This window comes from Chelon labrosus (assembly GCF_963514085.1).
Source record: "Chelon labrosus genome assembly, chromosome: 15".
NCBI lineage: Eukaryota > Metazoa > Chordata > Actinopteri > Mugiliformes > Mugilidae > Chelon > Chelon labrosus.
In genome coordinates, this window is record NC_140348.1 from 26,625,230 (window position 1) to 26,647,616 (window position 22,387).

General features: G+C 42.9%; 1 protein-coding gene across 1 annotated transcript; it reads right to left on the reverse strand.

Moving 5' to 3' along the window:
- Positions 1-1,495: 1,495 nt before the first annotated feature.
- On the reverse strand, positions 1,496-17,804 carry LOC311500048 (proteinase-activated receptor 2-like; the record flags this gene model as incomplete). The annotated part of the gene is made up of 3 exons (XM_084561223.1): positions 1,496-2,006; positions 17,178-17,362; positions 17,598-17,804. 3 exons carry the CDS (start codon positions 17,802-17,804, stop codon positions 1,496-1,498), a joined length of 903 nt encoding a protein of 300 aa, XP_084417349.1.
- Between the last annotated feature and the right edge of the window lie 4,583 nt (positions 17,805-22,387).

Below are 22,387 nucleotides of genomic sequence, written 5' to 3' on the forward strand. Positions count from 1 at the left end.
CCTGAAACGAGGTGAACTGGACTTCCTATCAATGTAAAGTCTTGGGGGACAGTATTAACATTTTCATCTGTCTACCAAAAGCTTCACCCCTGTTCACACCATGAGACTAGAGTATCTGGACATTAATGGGTCCTTAGATCAAGGTTGACTGGGGAAGGAAACCCACATCTAAATAGAATCAATTACAGATACAGATGCTACGATTTTCAGGTGGGCTAAACCCCAGCTCCCCACCAGTCTTTTAGAACTGAACAAGACACCTGGATGATGCGTCTTCAAGAAACCCTACAATTCCAGTTGATCTTGTTTCAGCTTTGTTTTTTGGATGTACCCTGACCTGGATGACTGAGATCCTTCACAGACAGACTGGAAATATTCCAATTTAACTTATCTCTTTATAGGTGCCAGGAGTTTCCTTTTTGAACTACAAAATAGTTGTTAAAAAAAAATTTCTGGGATGTATTAGATTTTATATGTATACATATATATAATTTTAAACTGTTCAACTGAGGTTTTGGGCGTAAACACCAGAAGAGGACGTGAGAATGATGAAGTCACCACCATCCCCTATTGCAGGGATGCATGTCAGATCACAACAATCTCATATTTCACAACAAACACCTCCTCTTCTTTTTAGAAATAGTTTATGAGGAAACTTCAGCGTGTTTTTTTTATTTACTGTACACCACCTGGATACGGAGGACACAACCGTAGGTTTCGTACAGCATACAGAAGTTGTCCTGTTTGTCGTGCAGAAGCGTACAAAGGTAAATTTTCTTCATTAACATATCAGTACAGTGACACAGATGGACCACTCTCATAAAAACCTAACTTTATAGAAAATGACTTTAAATTGTTACAGAAGTTGTTTAATTGAATATTAAACCCAAGTATAGGCATTTTCTGACACTTACAACCTACAGTAGATGTTACATAATATGCTAGTAACAACAACTGTATGTCCTTCATGATTTTTTGACATACAAAATGGTGTATTGCCACTTACAGGTGTATGCAGGATAACAGTGTTGGTCTACAGAATTTTCAGTGACATTACTTTATCAAAGGCCTATATTTTATTTTACAGTGCACTGTGACTAATGTGATACATAAAGTGCATACACCGTAAATGTTTTATGGAGATTTAAGGCAAAGTAAATAAATAAGACAGTATGGCTGCAGTGAACATTTCTTTCCTTGTATTAATTGGTCAAAGAAAAGTATGAAACTGGATGCCAGTAGGACTATTCAGAAATGTGCTCATATGATCTTTGTTTACTCTTTTCTGCCTCGTTGTGCTCACATCTGACATTTTAATGATGGTGATCAGCTGGTTTAAAAGGAGGCAACATGCAGCAGACTTCTGCCTGGATCTCTGTGTTCTGCAGTCATAAATGACAGCAGCACCACCTGCTGGCCACTGCCTCTTACTACAACAACTAAACTAAAACTTCTACTTCCTGCCTACATGACGCTGACTGTGTACATGCTGTCGTTATTCATGCTGTTCATCTGATGATTCCTGAAGCTGCATTCTGCAACAACACAGTGAGGCCAAAAGCTTGTCTGTGGTTCCTTTCCTAATGAAAATGTACAAAATCAAGTCTGCAAGAGGACTTAACTGAAGGAGAATATTAGACACAATGATGAAGCTCAAACTTATTCTGTCTCCTCTTGCCACTAACCAAATGACAGTGGGCAGGTACATCAGTGTGTAAATAAGCAGCACCACGACCAAAACTGCCACAATTCTTCGTTTTTCATCAGAGGAGACACTGAGGGATGTAGACAGGGCTTTAAGAGTCCCACCCAGGAAGAATATGAACAGAGGGAGGGGGAGGAGGAGGTAGACAGCATACACCTTGGATGTGACCTTCAAAGAAACCAACAAATACAATGGGAGGATGAGAACAAGAGGAAGGATCCAGACTAGGACAGAGACCACCACAGAGGTCTTGATGGTTCGTCTGAATCTGTACCACAGCGGCCACGCGATGACCAAATACCTGTAATGAAAGACAGACACACATAGACAGTCTTTGAGGAGCATCAGAATTATATACTAATAAAATGGTTACACACAGACGTAGATACACACAAACTGGATCAGACAGATAGTTACCTTTCTAGGGAGATACACACCATGAAGCCAGCACTGGTCAACAGACCATAATCATAAAGATAAAAGAAGATAATGCCGCAGTTTTTCTTTGCCACCCAAACAATCATGCATAGGAGATGAATAATGTCAGAAATGAGGAGGTTGGTGACGTAGACTGGAGCACCGTGATCCTTTCTGACCTGCAGGAAAACATTGGTAAAAGTAACTAAAGCAGTTGTTAACATGTTCTGAACTTCACCTCCTCCAAATATGACATCTGGCTCTGCCCAGAAACTGCAGTCAGAGACATTTATCCATCTAAGAACCAGATGTACCAAGACTTTTACACCTGAGACGAGTCAAAGACAATCATTTACTGACAGACTGTACACAACACATCATTATAAATACATACATCTGTTATAATGGACTCACCAGAGAAGAGAGCAAGTAGATGGCCACTAGGGTCAAAGGAAGGCTGATGCAGACGATGACTGATGTAAAAATATTTAAGATGGAGGCCTCTTTGCCATACCGTTGACTAAAATTAGTGCAGTATAGTAAATAGTTGTAATCATTGTTGCTGATGTTGAAATTTCCCATTGTTCAGTGTGAATCCTGGTGTTTGAGAGATTAGAGAGATTATCTATCTGATGTCATGCTGTGTGCTGCTGTGTCTTTAGAAAAATCTCAACCCCCTGAACTGACAGTCCAGAGACTATACACTGATGCAGGGTTACTCAACTAAACTCAAACCTCAACCAGCTTAATCTGCACTGATAAAAACCTGTGGTAGTCTATGTGTCTCATTTTAAGCTGCCTGTCATCTGTGATGTAATGAAAGATGGAAGAGGAAGCAAAGAAAAGAAAAGGAAGAGAAGCATGGTGATGAAAACTGAGATGAATCGAGAGAGACAGAGAGGGTTAAGACACACAGTAATGGGTAGAAATAGAATAACATGGGCCATGGTCATGTCCATGAAGCTTTGAGGTGTACGTTGAACACAGTATACCTTTAGTACAGTATAAATGTTGGAGTGAAACAAGGAGGAAGGAAGAAACAACTGCGGGATAAAGGTGTTCAGTACGTATGTGAACAATCAATGATGAATGAATACATTTTTGAATGCAACTGTTTTTGTCATTTTTCATTAAATTGTGTTTTACTACTCTATAAACATCAATAGAAAGACCCAAACAAGACAGCTAGATATAATAACATCAGATTAGGACAAATAAGCCCTAATAAATAAGTGAATATTTAAAACAGTAAAAGCAGTATAGTGTAAAACATTAAAAAGTAGCTTCATGATAACGATTGTAATGTTAAAGTAGGAGAATATCAGAGTAGCAGCATGATTCAATATCCAACAAAGGTTCAAAAAAGGCAACTGGACTTGTAGAGGTTTCTTTTTAGACGTTTCACCACTCATCCGAGTTGCTTCTTCAGTTCTTGGGGACTGGTGGGAAGTTTGAGGTTTAAATAGGAACTCCTCCTGAAAACTTGTTTTTTATGCTAACAACCAGAAACTGGTTCAGCTAATTTCCATTAACGATTGGGTACTTACCTGTTGTTGAGGGGGGACTGTTTTTGTCCCCCTCCTCTTCCCTATGAATGGTGCTCTAATGACCCTTGTCCGTTTGAGGCTCAAGTGTCAAGGTGTGAATGAGATTGAAAAAAAGAAAACAAAAAGAACTCTGCAAGTCCAGTTGCCTTTTTTGAACCTTTGTTTGATATTCCATGACCTAGATGACTGAGAACCTTCACAGATGCATGATTCAATGATATCTTATTCATGTAGCGTCAACAAGAAAACAAAATTGTCTCAAGACACTTTATAAAACCTAGCCTTAAAGCCCCAGAGCAAGCACGAAGGCGACGGTGTCTAGAAAAACCCAAATATAACAGGAAGAAACCTTGAGCAGGACCCAGCTCATATGGAGGGACCCATCTGCTTGATGAACAGTGTAAAAGTGGCAGTTGTAAGAAAGTTGTCAGATCTCACCTGAATGAGTTCCTCCCACTAGTGTTGGTTCTGTCCTCTGCATCTAAACAGTCTACAGCAGAATGTGACACGTAGCAGGTTTCTGATCATTTAAATCTGCTCATATGAGGAAGTGAGATATGAGGTCAGATGTGATCATGAAACGTACAGATGTGCAGAATCATCATGAAAGACGTCAGCAGATATTCTTTCAACAAAACATCCTCCAAGAATCGTTTAGAACTTCAAACTCATACAACAGACTTTCTATCAATCCAGTTTGAGGGTTTGTTTCACCTTCTTTATTTTTATGTTGCACCAAATATTTCATACATTACAGAGATGCAGTGTGATCTATGAGCGGCCGTCACAACACATTGTAAGGAAAGCAACTAGATGACAAACTGGAACTGGAACAAAACTAAAACCTGTGAGTTTATATTATTTTATTCCAGTAATTATGAAAATCATGTTAAATATTGAGGCGAGGGAAACACTAAATGTTTATACATTAGATTATTTTCTTTGAAACATTTAAAATAAGATGTTGGAGAATTTCCTTTCTACCTAAATAAATAGAATAAAACTATCATTCTGTTATTTTCTGACTTATGGAGTCATGATTTCTGCTGTGTGCTGCTGTGTGCTGTGTCTTTAGAAAAACCTCAACCCCCTGAACTGACAGTCCAGAGAATATACACTGATGCAGGGTTACTCAACTAAACTCAAACCTGAACCAGCTTAATCTGCACTGATAAAAACCTATGGTAGCCTATGTGTCTCATTTTAAGCTGCCTGTCATCTGTGATGTAATGAAAGATGGAAGAGGAAGCAAAGAAAAGAGAAGGAAGAGAAGCATGGTGATGAAAACTGAGATGAACCGAGAGAGACAGAGAGGGTTAAGACACACAGTAATAGGTAGAAATAGAATGACATGGGCCATGGTCTTGTTTGTGAACCTCTGTTATAAAAACTAGATTAGGGTTAATGCATTGTTAACTCCCAGTAAAGAGAATCTGTCAAAATCCATCCTGAATAAACTGTGTAGATGGACACTAGGGTCAAAGGAAGGAAGATACAAATTATAATCCAACTATCTTTGCCTCTATAGCAGCCATATCTGGTGCTGTAGTTGTCATAGTTGTAATCATTCATTCATTCATTCAGCTGTATGACCTGGGTCTGGACTCCTCCCTGTGCAGGTGGATCTATAGCTTCCTGACCGGCAGATCACAGGTGGTTCGAGTGGGTCACCACACTTCAGCCCCCCTGACTCTCAACACATGCACCATCGAGAGCATCTTGTGTGGGAGCATCACCACCTGGATGGGAAATTGTACCAGGCAGGACTTTGTGGCCCTCAAAAGGGTGGTCCGTTCAGCAGAGCAGACCATCAGATTCCCCCTCCCCACCCTGCAGGACGTTTACACAAAATGCTGCAGGTTAAAGGCCAAGACTATCCTGGAACAGCCCAGTCACCCCGACACTCTCTCCTCTCTCTACTGCCATCAGGCCAGCGTTTCCGCTGCCTGAGGACAAAGACTGAGAGTCTGAAGAAAGTTTCTATCCACATGCTATCCATCTGCTCAACTTAAACTGGACCTAAATACCACTGCACTTTAGTCACATAGCTGTTTTCAAATACTGTAAATGTGTATGTATACGAGCTACCCCCTCTAAGTTTACATTTCAAGTTTACAGTCTATATGTTATTTTATTTTATTTTTCTCAGTTTTACATTTACAGTTATATTGTTTACCTTGTGTACTATGTGCAGTTATTACTGTTTTACTGCAGTGCTTTTTTACTACTGGCTGCAGGTACAAAAATAAATTTCACTGTGCATTGTACTATGTGTAACTGTGCATGTGACAAATAAAACCTATCTTATCTTATCTAATTTTTCAGCATTCACAGCAGTGTCCCCATGGAGCTCGTATGTGTGGACTTTCTGACTCTGGAGAAGTCGAAGGTGGCATAGAAAATGTCCTCATCGTCACTGACCACATACTCCACTAAAGATGAAAGGGCCAGCACTGTGGTCAAAGTGCTGTGGAGAAACTTCTGCTTCTTCTTTCCTTGTGAAATTGCATGCAGACCAATGGCGCAATTTTGAAAGTGCTGTTGTGAAAGAGCTGTGTGTACTGGCATTACTAAAACCCACACAACCTCCTATCATCCGCAGGGCGAAGGAACCACTGAAAGGTTTAACTGCACCCTCATGAACATGCTTGGGGAACTCAACTGCTCACCTGAAGCCCCGGTGGCATGAGTAAGTGAATGCAATGATCCACGCCTACAACTGCACGCGCCACGACTCTACTGGATATACACCATACTTCCTGATGTTTGGTAGGCATCCCAGGCTCCCTGTCAACCTGGGGCCATATTCCTAAAGATGCTTAGTGCAAAGAGTTGCTCCTCATAGTGGCCGAATTCTAAGAAAATCCTTAGAATCATTATGTTTTCTAAGAATTTCCCCTCAAAGTTAAGAGAGATCCTGGTAAAGATAAAAGGTATTCCTCAAGAACCTTAGCTCTTAAGAGTGTTCCTAAGGTGAGATCTGTTAAGAGCAGGGAGAAGGATTATTAAGAGGCTCAGGAGTTTCTTAAGCAAGGAGAAAATGGCAGAAAGAAGAGGCAGGAGAGATATTCTCCAAACACTGAATGACAGTGTATTAATTAAACGCTAAAGATTGGATCGCGTAGGAATCATGTTTGTGGTTGATCTCATTAAAGATGCTCTTACTTCTCCAACCCAACGCCACAATCGCAATATCACAGGAAATGAAAGTCATCACAACACTGAGGTATTTAGCAACAGGAAAAATTAAAAAATGCAACAATGCAGCAGTGATGACTTGGGGCCAAATCTACTTCTCAAAACACTTTTATTCTCATTGACCAGTTGAACCAGAAGCAAACACTGTTCCTCTGTCCAGTTGGGTTTCCTACTTCTTCTTCATCTTTGTGTAGGATTTGGATGCCAAACAAAACTGCTTCTTATCGGCTGGTTAGCAATCACAGAAACTGATGAAAGCCGAGCCATTTTACCCTCGTTAATACCAAATGAATGAAGTGCAAAAATAACCAGCATGGTAAGTGAATGTAAGCAAAAAAAATATAACTATCAGCATATGAATACTGTGCAAGTGGGAGTTTTGACACATTTTGTAGGATCATTTTCAAGTATAGCTTACTATTCATTTATTGTTATGTAAAATATTTATAATTACACAGTCTTCATAGAGCCTTCATAGAGCCAAAGCAAGAAGAGCAACAGGATCCATGTGGCTTCACACAGCAAGTGCACACACCTTCATCGGGGGTACATGTAAACATTTTCATCACGCATCACTACACGCCACACTGTCATTCATTCTTCACATGTTTATTTTGACTGTTCTCTTTGTTTGTGTTTAGTAGGTGGTCCTGGTTTTATTTCATTTGTTCTGATGACTGGGACGCCATCAATTAAAGGAGTGGATGGAAGGCAGTTGCCCATTGAAGCCAGTAGATGTTGTATTATGTTTTGCCCCCAGGGGGTTCAGCATTTGTCTCTGTTTGTCCTTGCAGGCCACTGTATTTCTCTATTGCTTGTAAGGTAACCACACCATAAATGGCTCTCTGTGGTATATTCTAATATTTGGGCTATTAACAGTTGTAAAATTGTTCTATGTGAACGGTATGTGTGCTGAGACGAATATGAACGGTAACCATGAATGGCTCTTTGTGGTATATTGTTCTTTTTGTCTTCTCCATTGCTCACAGCAGCATTCTTGTGGAGAGTGGACATCACAATGACATTTTGGGACAGTATGACACAAGCGTGGTTGTCTCTGTAAATGCAAACTTTGTGGAAAGAGGAGCCCTGTCCTTTATTCCAAGAAGTGCAAGAGGAAGCTTGTGGCAGAAACAAGCTCAGGTTTGTTTTTCTTGACTGTTCTCACCATGGTCATCTTTTTCTGCAGCAGTTCTTGGCCCAGGTCATAAGATGTGAAGAAGTTATCACAAGTTATGTTGTGCCCCTGAAGACCTTTTGTTATATCAAGGACCACCCGCTTGCCTTGATTCTTTTCTGCCACTCCACTGGTAGATTTCCCTGTGTATATTTGCATGTTGAATGCATAGCTGTCCCTTGCATCAAATGCTGCCCAGATTTTGATGCCATATTTTCCAGGTTTGCTTGGGATATACAGCCTGAAGGGACAGCGGCCTCGGAAAGGGAAGGGAAAAGCCATTTATCAATGGTCACCTCTGGTCCTGGATTGTACATGTATGGCAAGTGCTCCACCCATTTCAATTCACTCACTCACTCACTCACTCACTCACTCATCTTCTGTACCCGCTTATTACTGTGAAGGGTCGCGGGGTCTGCTGAAGCCTATCCCTCTGTCATCGGGCGAGAGGCGGGGTACACCCTGGACAGGTCGCCAGTCTATCGCAGGGCTAACACAGAGAGACAGACAACCATTCACACTCACATTCACACCTACGGCCAATTTAGAACCACCAATTAACCAAATGAGCATGTCTTTGGACAGTGGGAGGAAGCCGGAGTACCCGGAGAGAACCCACACAGACACAGGGAGAACATGCAAACTCCACACAGCCGCCCCATTTCAATTCAATTCAATTCAATTTTATTTATATAGCGTCAATAACAATACAAATCGTCTCAAGACACTTTATAAAACCTGGTCTGAAACCCCAAGAGCAATTTGTCCCAAACATCTCTAATGGGAGCAAGTTTGTCATCGAGCTGCTCTCATCTCCGGATTGTCAAAGCGGATAACTCTTGACAACAAATGGAAGGTTGAAAGTGACATGGTTGCACTGACAACCGGCCTGACACAGCATTCCATAAGCTGGCTGTAGCCTCATCACAGGATGTATAAACTCCAGCAAGGAGTAACAGTCCCATGTAAGCATCCAGGTCTGTTTCGTTGATCTCCATCCAACTGTTGCCAAACACCTTTCGACCTTTCGTGGTGTTGGTGGGGTAGGGAGAGTGTAAACTGAGCCAAATTTGATCCACATAGCAAAGAAAAACTTTTTCTGTAATCCATGGGTGCATGCATCTACCAATATTCTTGGCACCACAGATGTGACTTTTTTTTAGAGGATTTCAGAATTCACTAAAACGGTGAAAAAATATTATTTTTGTGTTATAATAGTGGTTACAATAAACAGTTTAGAAACTGTCACCCTGCACAACGCTCAGCTTTAGAGAGAAACTTCTTCATGTTGGATCTCTGCTGTCTCAGTGTCAGCTGAACAACAACTTTATTTTAGATTATATAAACATTTAGAAAAGAGACATCAATACATTTTTAATTCCAACACTATATATAAGAACTATTTAGTTAATTTTTTTCCCCCTTCACAAACACATTTTTTTATTTAACTTGCCCCATTTTCAGTGTTCAGCATTTTCAGTGTTGTCCACATGATGGACAGAATGTAAATTTCGCATTTCACACAAGAGGTACTGGTTTTACTGTCCTCTCGGGAGGGACAGACCTGGCATCTTTTCTGTTTCTTTACACCTGTATCCACTGGATCCATTGCAGATTGGTTGGATGGCCTGACCTTGACCTTTTCTTTTTTTTTTTTTTTTTTTGTCCTGTCCAGCATCGAAGCAAGCAGAATAATGATCTGTTCTTTATATTGTGCTGAGCAGATTTTGATTTGCCAAGGGGAGCTTTATGAATGATAAGGCTCCTCTTGATAATCTCAGTTAAACTTTATTTTATTTTTTATGGTGGATGGACCTTTACATAATATTGCTGAACCTGACACGGAGAGAGAAAGAGAAGGAAAGATAGAGTGGACAGGAGTTGAGAGAAAAAAGGGGGGGGGGGGGGGGATGGAGATAAAAAGAGGGATACACCAAGCAGCAACTGCTACACCTGTTGAGAAACACAACAAAGAACATCACCCGGTCTCGGCCGGAGAGCAAGCTGACAATCCTAAAAGGCACACAAAAGAGAAAGATTACGCTGGGGTACGACAACAACCATGGCACAAAAGTTTCATACACTCGTGTTTAAGTCTACACATACATGTTTGTATAACACAGCAGATAACTAAACCACAGTAGTCCTTAATGTTCACGGTTTGTATACACGGTTTAAATGTTCACCAGAGGATGCAGTGACTGTGTCACCATGCAGAATGAGGATGAAGAGTGTTTAAAGATGGCTGTGATGGTGCAACCGTTCCCCCAAGGAGAGCAGACAATGGACAGGAAGTCCCAGGACCCCAACCACCAGCAGCAACCCCAGGGTGCGTGTCCCCACCACCACACCACAGAGGGACATGCCTCCATCCAGCCGGTGGCATAGGAGGCCCCCGGCCAGAACCCCCCCCCCAGCTGCGGCGAGCAGGCCCCGGCGGCCCAAGATAGGCAGCCACCAACCTCGCCAGGCAACCAGCCACCCGGGACAGGCACGGAGCAGGGTCCACGGCCCCACGAGCCCGAGGGCAGCACCCCCCACCCCCACCAGACACGCGGCCAAGCCGACGCCCACAAGGACCAGGCCGCACCAGACGGCCGCCCGGGACGGGCCAGCACCCGCCCCCACGCCCAAGCCACGCGCCCAGGGACCCCGGCAGCACCCACCCCCGCCCCCCCTCCCTTCCTCCCACCCACCCAACCCTCCCCTGCCACCTACTTGCACACCCACTCACTCATACACTTCCATCCATCCCACTCAGCCCTCCTCTCATTTCCTCACTCATTCACACCCTCCACCAGGTTCTCCCACTCATTCCGTGCACTCACCTTACTCACCTCCCCCCTCCCTCATTCTAACACGCTCTCCCCCTGTGACTCACCCAGTCGAACACAAACAACACAAACCACAAACAAACCGTGACCGCCAGTCGGCAGCCACACCCATCCCCCAGATCTCCAGGGCCCTACACCCCCCCGCCGGCAACGGCCAGACAAGCACCCAGGGACCCCCCCATCCCGACAGGGCCCCACCCCACCGTACTCCCCCCCCAAGCAGTCCCCCCAACCACGGCACGCTGCCACCACACCTGGACCACCACCCTGCCAGAACGAGGTCCCCACCGGATCAGGCAGATCCCCAGCGATACAGCCGGCAGGTACCGCAGGCCCATGGGAGAGCTGCCAGCCCCCCCACCGCCACCCCGGCGCACCCAGGGAACAGGGGAACAAGACGACCCAGTCACCCCCCCACCCCCACCTATGGGTATTTGTGAGATGTGAGTTGTTTGCGATTAAAATTGGGAGGTAGTGACCACACTGCGCTGGAGGCGAGGCCACACAAGCGGTCCTATCCTCCTGAACGGCCCCGCCCACCAGACACTGCATAGCCCACCCCCCATGAGTGATTGTGTGCTGTCAGTGTTCCATATGTTTAATGACTAAGTGTGATTAAAACTGAGAAGCATGTCATCCCAGGGCGCAGCAAACGAGGGCACTTAGATGCCCCCCCTCGCTGCGCCCCCCATGGTGTGCATGCCCCCAAAGCCCTACATGTGTGAGTGAGTTAAGCTGGAGGATGGGAGGGGTCCCGGGAATGTGTGTCTGGGGTCAGATGAACCTCCCCCAGAAGACGAGCCGCTACCAGCATTAGGGTTCCCCCGTTCCCGGAGGCCGGTACGGGACAGGAGCGGCCACCCCCACGGCCAGAGCCCACACCGACTGCAGCTAGAGGGCCCTGAACCGCCCCAGTGGGCCTCTGCCCCCGTCAGCCCCATAGCAGCAGCACATCGGCCGAGAGACCCAACCCGGAGGAGGATCGGGGCACGGGGCCCCGCTAGGACCAGAGGAGCCCCCGTCGCCCACCCGACCGGCACCAGCGGGACAGGGCAGCGCCCCCCCCCCCCGAAGCACACACACCATACCTCCCTAAACACACGCTCCCCCCATGCACACCAACCCACCTGCGCCTCACACAGCCCCCACCCAAACACACCCACACACCCGCCCACACACACCTTGCTCTCGCCCACCTATCCGCATACACCTCATACAGCCCCCCCAAACACACACGCACCCACACGCACACATAGCTCTCGCACACCAATCCGCATGCACCTCATACACCCCCCGCCCCCCCCCAAACACACACACATACACACACCCGTACACACAGCTCTCGCACACCAATCCCCATGTACCCCCCCCCCCCCCCACCCGCCTTCCTCCCCCCCAACCCCCCCCTTCTCTAATCCCCACCCTTCTGGGTGCGGTCTGGGCCCCGGGGCAGCGACCGGACACACGGGCGTGCGCCGGCCCACCCCGGATGCCGCACGTCCGGGCCAGCCCCGCCCCCCAAGCGCCGGCCAAGCCCCCCGCCCAGGGAGGGAAGAGGAGCCACCCCCGAACCACGGGGCCCAAGGCCCCCCCCCGCCCCGCCCAGGTCAGGTGACCTTGACCTTTTCAATGACAGCTCCTGCTGCTGGGGATCGAGGTGGCCTGGTTCGCCTCTGGATCTTGGGAGTGACGAATGCTTTGCTGAGTTCTTCCAGGAAAAGCTGACGTCGGTACAATTTGCCGGAATTCCATTGCTGGTTGATTTCAGTCCACAGGAGATAGGCATTGTAAGCAGACTCAATGTTGTGGAAAATCACCAAGACCCAATAGGCAGTCTTGCACTGGCAGCTGTATGTTGCTGTGACTTTGTCCAGATTGTCAACTCCTCCTTTGGTGGAGTTGTAGTCCAGGATCGTTTGTGGCTTCATGTCTTCTCTTGTGCTCAGACATGCATCTGTGTGCACTGTGCTCATTACAAGAACATTCTTATTTCTCTTTGGGCAGTGGCAACTGTTGCTTTCTCAGTGAAAACAAATATTGAGGAATGCAGAAGTCTTCCCTGCATCTTCAGAATTTCACTGGGAAGTTCTGGCTTATATCTTCTGATTGTTTAGCTAGATTTTGCATCACAGGCTGTCCATATTTTGATGCCATACTTGGCAGGCTTGTTGGGTATGTACTGTCAGAAAGGACAGTGCCCCTTGAATGGAACAAGGTGCTCATCTACAGTAACATGGGGACCAGGATTGTACAACAAAGGTAGAATTTCGACCCATTTATCCTATCCATCTCTGACTGCAGCTAGTTTGTCTCTTTCACGTCAACCAGCTCTGGTGTCGCGGTTGTCAAATCGGATCACACAAGATATCATGTGAAATGTCTCCAGAGACACTGTTGCTCGAAAAATTCTTCCTTCCATCCTTCCATTCTCTTCATTCCATATACTTGCAGTTGCTTCTCCCTTTGACCTGTACACTCCAGCTAATACCAGAATTCCAATATAAGCATCCAGGATGACGTGTCTTCAAGAAACCCTACAATTCCAGTAGCCCTTGTTTCAGCTTTGTTATTTGGATGTACCCTGACCTGCATGACGGAGATCCTTCACAGACAGACTGGAGATATCCTAATTTAACTCATCTCTTTATTGGTGCCAAAGTCCAGGAGTTTCCTTTTTGAACTACAAAATACTTGTTAAAACATTGTTTCCGTGATGTATTAGATTATATATATTAAAAAAAAAAAAAAAAGAAAAAAAAGAAAGAAAGAAATCTTAAACTGATCAAACGAGGTTTTGGGCATAAACACCAGAAGAGGACGTGAGAATGATGAAGTCACCACCATCCCCTTATTGCAGGAATGCATGTCAGATCACAATAATCTCATATTTCACAACATACACCTCCTCTTCTTTTTAGAAATAGTTTATGAGGAAACTTCAGCGTGTTTTTTTTTTGTTATTATTTACTGTACACCACCTGCATACAGAGGACAGAACTGTAGGCTTCGTACAACGCACAGAAGTTGTCCCGTTTGTCGCCCAGAGGCGTTCAAAGGTAAATTTTAATTCTTCATTAACATATCAGTACAGCGACACGGATGGGATCATTAATTACATTTACAACCTACATTAGATGTCACATAGCATGCTAGTAACAACAACTGTATGTCCTTCATGATTTTTTCACATAACAAATGGTGTATTGTTTACGTATTATTTTTGCGGCTTACAGGTGTATGTAAGATAACAGTGTTGTTCTACAGAATTTTCAGTGACATTACTTTATCAAAGGCCTTGTAATAATTTAGAACAATATAATTTACGATATTTTGTTTTACAGTGCACTGTGACTAATCTGGTACATAAAGTGCATACACTGTAAATGTTTGTAACCCACATGGTTACTAAACCAATATGTTATTTGAGTGTAGTATCTTAGCCCCACCACAAAGTGGCGCACCAGCCCTGTGCGTAGTGCCATGACCCTTGAACGTGATCTCACTCTGACCTTTGTGTGATCTCAGTCTGTGCCGAGCGGCATCTTACTCAGAGCTGAGCTACTGACGAGAGCACCCGCATATAAAAGCTGACGAACTGGGGTATGTAACATGACAAAAACCACGTAAATCAATGATTAATCCTCGGGCAGTATCTTGATAAGTCTTCTGTTATTAAGGGAAGTCGTGTGAGAGTGCGTGAGAGAGAAAGGAGCTGGTTGAGCCTCTGTGAGAACTAAGGTAATGCCGGGCATACACTGTGCGATTGTCGGCTCATTTTGAGATGATTTGCCACTCGTGCGACTATTTTTTGAATCGGGCCGATTTCGGCTCAGTCGCGTGTCGTGCTTCGTGCAGTATATGTGGGGTACCGAGGAGAGATTAACACCTCACGACGACCTCCCGATCACAAATCGTGTGCTCGCAAGAAAATCAAACTTGTTTGAAATCCTGGTCGCTCCTCGTGAAGGTATCGCACAGCTCCGAGGTTAGCTGTTGATATTAGCATGATGTGAGAAAATTCCTTTCATTGAAGTATGTTCATAAAACCAGTCGGAGTCCCCCGTTATGTTTTCCTAATGTTTTAAACCCACCGTGGTACCATCATTGTGAACCTTGAAAACCAACTGTAAAAAGATCGCTAACGAGCTAGCGCGAAGCTAATGCTAATCGCGGCTAACGCTGTTAAGCTAATTCAGGTATTACCTGTACTGGGAATGCTAATGGTGTAGCTGGTTAAGCTAAATTGTAGCATATGAGAGAGAAAGAGATGGCATATGATGCCGGTGTGATATAAAAAGTGTATTTTGGTTAATGTAATGTGCATAATGTGTTTACTGCACTGAACAATTTAATACTGTTAACTTACGGTTGAAAGAGTTAAGAAGAGATATAATCTATGGTTAAAAAGATAAATACTGATGTTACAAGAGTTGATGTTTTGATTAATAGAGCTGTTTAAAAATGTAAATAGTGTTTTGTTAAAATAAAAAGTGTATTTATGTTAAAATATAGGAAATTGTCATGGTAAAAATATCCTACTGATCCTACTTATATTATCCTACTGTAAAAATGTGCAGACTAATTTACAACGCCTTGAATGCTGTATATCCTGCATCTGGGTAAAGATAAGGAAGATATAGAGTGAAAAGTGAAAGTAGAAAGATGTCATAATTTGAAGTAGTAATGAGAGTAATGATTATTTGTTCTGCACTCTATGTGTAGACTGTTTTTTTTTTTGCCGGATTAGAACTTGATTCAGATTCCGAACCGAGGGGGTTCGGTGGCGAGCCAGAAAGGACGAGCGAATCAGAGGGAACGGTGCACGGTCCGGCCAACCGTGGAATCCATTCCGAGGAACTTCAGACATCATCTCACTTCACTCGTGATACAGATAAGAACATAACACAAAAATCTACCCGGGTAGTAACCACATGATCAGAACATTGCACACATAAAACACAGAACAGAACTGAACTCTGCCCTTCTAGAAAGAAGGAGGAACATTTTCTTTTGAACTTTTTTATTTTAATTTTATTATTTTTCAACCTTTTATTGAAAGAGCTCTATTTTTTATTTTTTGTATTTTTCATTTTCATGCACTGCAAAAATATTAATCTGTGGCAATAAACTGTCAACTGTTAACTTCATCGTATTGTACTTGACTAACTATTACCAGCTCTCCGAACCTAGAGGGAATGTTAGTGTCTTAGTGTGTTCTTCCGATCAGGCTAAAGGCGCTACATGTTTTATGGAGGTTTAAGGCTCATAAGATCAATGAGGGATCAATGAAGGAGAAAAAGAATCACATCATATAGACCTTTAATTGAATCAATGATCAACAGCAGTTTTATTTAGCACTTTCTAAGTAACAAAAACTATAATAATCACACATTCAGATCCACTCATCTAGTTTAGAAAACTGTCACCCTGCACAACGCTCAGTTTTAGAAAGAAACTTCTTCCTTGTTGGATCTCTGCTGTCTCAGTGTCAGCTGTACAACAGTTGGTGATCAGCTGGTTTAAAAGGAGGCAACATGCAGCAGACTTCTGCATGGATCTCTTTGTTCTGCAGTCAGAAATGACAGCAGCACCACCTGCTGGACACTGCCTCCTACTACAACAACTAAACTACAACTTCCTGCCTACATGACACTGACTGTGTACATGCTGTCGTTATTCATGCTGTTCATCTGATGATTCCTGAACTGCATTCTGCAACAACACAGTGAGGCCAGAAGCTTGTCTGTGGTTCCTTTCCTAATGAAAATGTACAAAATCAAGTCTGTAAGAGGACTCAACAGAAGGAGAATGAAACACACAATCCTGAATCTACAGCTCATTCTGGCTTCTCCTACCACTAACAGAATGATGCTGGGCAGGAACATCAGTGTGTAAATAAGCAGCACCACGACCAAAACTGCCACAATTCTTCGTTTTTCATCAGAGGAGACACTGAGGGATGTAGACAGGGCTTTAAGAGTCCCACCCAGGAAGAAGATGAACAGAGGGAGGGGGAGGAGGAGGAAGACGGCAAAGATGATTCCTGTGATCTGAAAATGAACCCCGAAATAATATGGGAGGACATACACAAGTGGAAGGATCCAGACTAGGACAGAGACCACCACAGAGGTCTTGATGGTTCGTCTGAATCTGTACCACAGCGGCCGGGCGATGAGCAAATACCTGTAATGAAAGACAGACACACATAGACAGTCTTTGAGGAGCATCAGAATTATAAACTAATAAAATGGTTAGACACAGACGTAGATACACACAAACTGGATCAGACAGATAGTTACCTTTCTAGGGAGATACACACCATGAAGCCAACACTGGACAACAGACCATAATTATAAAGATGAAAGAAAATTTCTGTCAAGGAGTCATTCTTATCAGCTACCCAACCAATCATGCAGCAGAGCTGAATGATGTCAGAAATGAGGAGGTTGATGATGTAGACTGGAGCACCGTGATCCTTTCTGACCTGCAGGAAAACATTGGTAAAAGTAACTAAAGCAGTTGTTAAAATGTTCTGAACTTCACCTCCTCCAAATATGACATCTGGCTCTGCCCAGAAACTGCAGTCAGAGACATTTATCCATCTAAGAACCAGATGTACCAAGACTTTTACACCTGAGACGAGTCAAAGACAATCATTTACTGACAGACTGTACACAACACATCATTATAAATACATACATCTGTTATAATGGACTCACCAGAGAAGTGAGTGAGTAGATGGCCACTAGGATCAAAGGAAGGCCAATGCAGATGATGATCCATGTAAATATATAAAAGAGGAATCCCTCGTAACCTGGAAAGCATCCGTAGAAGTCGTCATCCGGTGAGTCACTACGAATGTTGGTGCAGATGTTGGTGTAATTAAAACTTTCATCCCACGAGGTGTTAATGTGCAACTCTTCCATTCTTCAGTGTGAATCCTGGTGTTTGAGAGAGTAGAGAGATGTAATAATATCCATTAAGCTCTGAGGTGTAGGTCAACAGTAAAGTAGTATAGCTATAGAACAGTATAAATGATAGACATAAATTATGTTCTTAGTCGTTGAATGAATAACATCTAGATTTAATAAAAGAAAAGTTCCAATATTTACCTTTTTTAAAAATTGTCAGATCTCACCTGAATGAGTTCCTCCCACTAGTTTTGGTTCTGTTCTCTGCATCTAAACAGTCTACAGCAGAATGTGACACGTAGCAGGTTTCTGATCATTTAAATCTGCTCATATGAGGAAATGAGATGGAATCAGATGTGATCATGAAACGTCACAACACCAGTCGCGAAGGACTTCAGCAGACTTTCCTTCGACGAAAAATAAAAAATCCTCCAAAGAAGAAGCTAAAACTTCAAACTCCTACAAACTTTCTATCGGTCCAGTTTAAAGGCTTTGGCTTCACCTTCTTTATTTTTCTGTTGAACAAATTATTTTATTATCTAAACTCATATATAAATTACAGAGAGGCAGTGTGATCTATGAGCGGCCATTAGTTCACATATTTTTTTATCATTATAAACATCAAATATAATATTGAGGCAAAGAAAAACTAAAATAATACACATAAGCTCATTATTCTTGTCCTGATTAAAAAGATGAAGAATTTAATTTCTACTTCATGTAAGAAAAATATCATGCTCTTATTAACATGTTTATAAGTCACATTTTCCGATATGCAGCAGCTTGGTTTCGTGTTTTTTATCAGGAGGAAATCTAAATATCAGCTTGAGGAGATCTTTAGCAAAACCTCAACCACAAGAATTGATAAACCAATGACTATAAACTGATGTTGTCACGCTTTAAAGGAAAAGGCGGTAGGACCCAATCGCAAGAGACATGCAAGGAGACATAGGCTACCCTGGGAGACATATACTATTATTTAAATAGTTAAATTATATCCTAATATAATGGTTAGACACAGATGTAGATACACACACAAACACATTGTAATGATAAAGACAAAAGAATATAGGGATTCAGTTCTTGTTTGCCACCCAAACTATCATGCAGAGGAGCTGAATGATGTCAGACATGAGGAGGTTGATGATGTAGACTGGAGCACCATGATCCTTTCTGACCTGCAGGAAAACAAGGATCTAAAGCAGGTGTTAACATGCTGCGTGTTGTGGCTAAAAAGCATTAAACCTATGTTGAGAGAATCACAACAGTCTAGTCTTTTATCTCCATATAATATAGATCATTTATTAACAGAAGTAGAAGTACACTGCATCTCACACTGGTGGATCGTAACCAAGTTGTAGGTAGAGCTTCAAAATGCAACAAAACGAAACTGGAGCAAGAGACAACAAACAGATAGTAAGCAATTTATTCAAAACTGCATTTAAAATGAATTATGCTGTTCAACTGATCAAATATGTAAAACCATAGCCCCCCCATAGAACCAAAAGTACCACAAAAGGACTGAGTAGTGAGAATGTTCTTGCTGACCACTTCAAAAATCCATTCAGGCATGCTTCATGAGAGTGTTTCCAGAATGCTGGTGGTTGAAGATGGCTTTGTGAAGGGCATGCAGAGTCTGGAACTGACATCTGTTTTTGTAAACTGCCCTTGCCATCTATCCCCAAATGTTCTCAATGGGATTTAGATCAGGGGAACACATAGGATGGTCCAGAAGTGCAGGTGGTTCCATCCCCACCTGCAGAGGTGGACTTCCTCTCTCAGCTTGTCCCAATGCCTCCTCATCAGCACACCACAGCAAAGCTTCACATTTCTCTTTGTCTGCTTCTGACAGACAAAGGTGATCAGGATTAACTCAATGTCTGTGGGTGCTGCCCACCTAAAAATAACAAGACCAGGGTCTCGTAACGACCACATGCATACAGTACCTGTGATTAAAGAAATCTGATTCTGTTTTCTTTCCCAAATGAATGGTACTCTAACTGACATTAGTGGGCAGAAACTCCAGTCCCAGATACATCCAATCATGGGTAAGTATCTGTTTGGTAACAGACTCTAGTCATGTGATTCTTGCATGGGTAACACCCACAGATGTTCCTATTAAAAGCCCAACTCTCCACCAGTCTTTTAGAACTGATCAAGATACCTATAAGGTGTCCAAAAAATAAAACCTGAAACGAGGTGAACTGGACTTCCTATCAATGTAAAGTCTTGGGGGACAGTATTAACATTTTCATCTGTCTACCAAAAGCTTCACCCCTGTTCACACCATGAGACTAGAGTATCTGGACATTAATGGGTCCTTAGATCAAGGTTGACTGGGGAAGGAAACCCACATCTAAATAGAATCAATTACAGATACAGATGCTACGATTTTCAGGTGGGCTAAACACCAGCTCCCCACCAGTCTTTTAGAACTGAACAAGACACCTGGATGATGCGTCTTCAAGAAACCCTACAATTCCAGTTGATCTTGTTTCAGCTTTGTTTTTTGGATGTACCCTGACCTGGATGACTGAGATCCTTCACAGACAGACTGGAAATATTCCAATTTAACTTATCTCTTTATAGGTGACAGGAGTTTCCTTTTTGAACTACAAAATAGTTGTTAAAAAAAATTTTCTGGGATGTATTAGATTTTATATATATACATATATATAATTTTAAACTGTTCAACTGAGGTTTTGGGCGTAAACACCAGAAGAGGACGTGAGAATGATGAAGTCACCACCATCCCCTATTGCAGGGATGCATGTCAGATCACAACAATCTCATATTTCACAACAAACACCTCCTCTCCTTTTTAGAAATAGTTTATGAGGAAACTTCAGCGTGTTTTTTTTATTTACTGTACACCACCTGGATACGGAGGACACAACCGTAGGTTTCGTACAGCATACAGAAGTTGTCCTGTTTGTCGTGCAGAAGCGTACAAAGGTAAATTTTCTTCATTAACATATCAGTACAGTGACACCGATGGACCACTCTCATAAAAACCTAACTTAATAGAAAATGACTTTAAATTGTTACAGAAGTTGTTTAATTGAATATTAAACCCAAGTATAGGCATTTTCTGACACTTACAACCTACAGTAGATGTTACATAATATGCTAGTAACAACAACTGTATGTCCTTCATGATTTTTTGACATACAAAACGGTGTATTGTTTACGTAATATTTTTGCCACTTACAGGTGTATGCAGGATAACAGTGTTGGTCTACAGAATTTTCAGTGACATTACTTTATCAAAGGCCTATATTTTATTTTACAGTGCACTGTGACTAATCTGATACATAAAGTGCATACACCGTAAATGTTTTATGGAGATTTAAGGCAAAGTAAATAAACAAGACAGTATGGCTGTAGTGAACATTTCTTTCCTTGTATTAATTGGGCAAAGAAAAGTATGAAACTGGATGCCAGTAGGACTATTCAGGAATGTGCTCATATGATCTTTGTTTACTCTTTTCTGCTTCGTTGTGCTCACATCTGACATTTTAATGATGGTGATCAGCTGGTTTAAAAGGAGGCAACATGCAGCAGACTTCTGCCTGGATCTCTGTGTTCTGCAGTCAGAAATGACAGCAGCACCACCTGCTGGCCACTGCCTCCTACTACAACAACTAAACTAAAACTTCTACTTCCTGCCTACATGACGCTGACTGTGTACATGCTGTCGTTATTCATGCTGTTCATCTGATGATTCCTGAAGCTGCATTCTGCAACAACACAGTGAGGCCAAAAGCTTGTCTGTGGTTCATTTCCTAAAGAAAATTTACAAAATCAAGTCTGCAAGAGGACTCAACCCAGGAAAAATGCCAGACACATTGGTGATGCCAAAGCTCAGTCTCTTTACTCTTGCCAGTATCCCCCTGGTCAGCATTCACAGCAGTGTCTCCATGGAGCTCGTATGTGTGGACTTTCTGACTCTGGAGAAGTCAAAGGGTGGCATAGAAAATGTCCTCATTGTGACTGACCACTTCTCACGCTATGCATAGGCACACTCCACTAAAGACCAAAAGGCCAGCACTGTGGTCAAAGTGCTGCAGAGAAACTTCTGCTTCTTCATTCCTTGTGAAATTGCATGCAGACCAAGTGCGCAATTTTGAAAGTGCTGTTGTGAAAGAGCTGTGTAAGTGTACTGGCGTTACTAAAACCCACACAACCCCTTCTCATCTCAGTACAATGGGACCACTGAAAGGTTTAACTGCACCCTCATGAACATATTTGGGACATTAGAGCCTCAAGTGAAGCCCTTGGGGCATGAGTATGTGGATGCAATGACCCACGCCTACAACTGCATGTGCCACAACAATACAGCATATTTTCTGATGTTTGGCAGGCATTCCAGGCTCCCTGTCAACCTGGGGCCATGTTCCTAAAGATTCTTAGTGCAAAGAGTTGCTCCGAGTGGCCGAATTCTAAGACAATTATTATGTAGTGGCCGTTTGTGACCAAACTTAACAAAACTAAACTTAGGAAATTAAACTTAAATTAAATACTTAAACGGCAACTTCTGGCACCCTGGGCAGGTAATGTACGCAGGCAAGAAATAATGTCCAAGCTTAAATTCAATT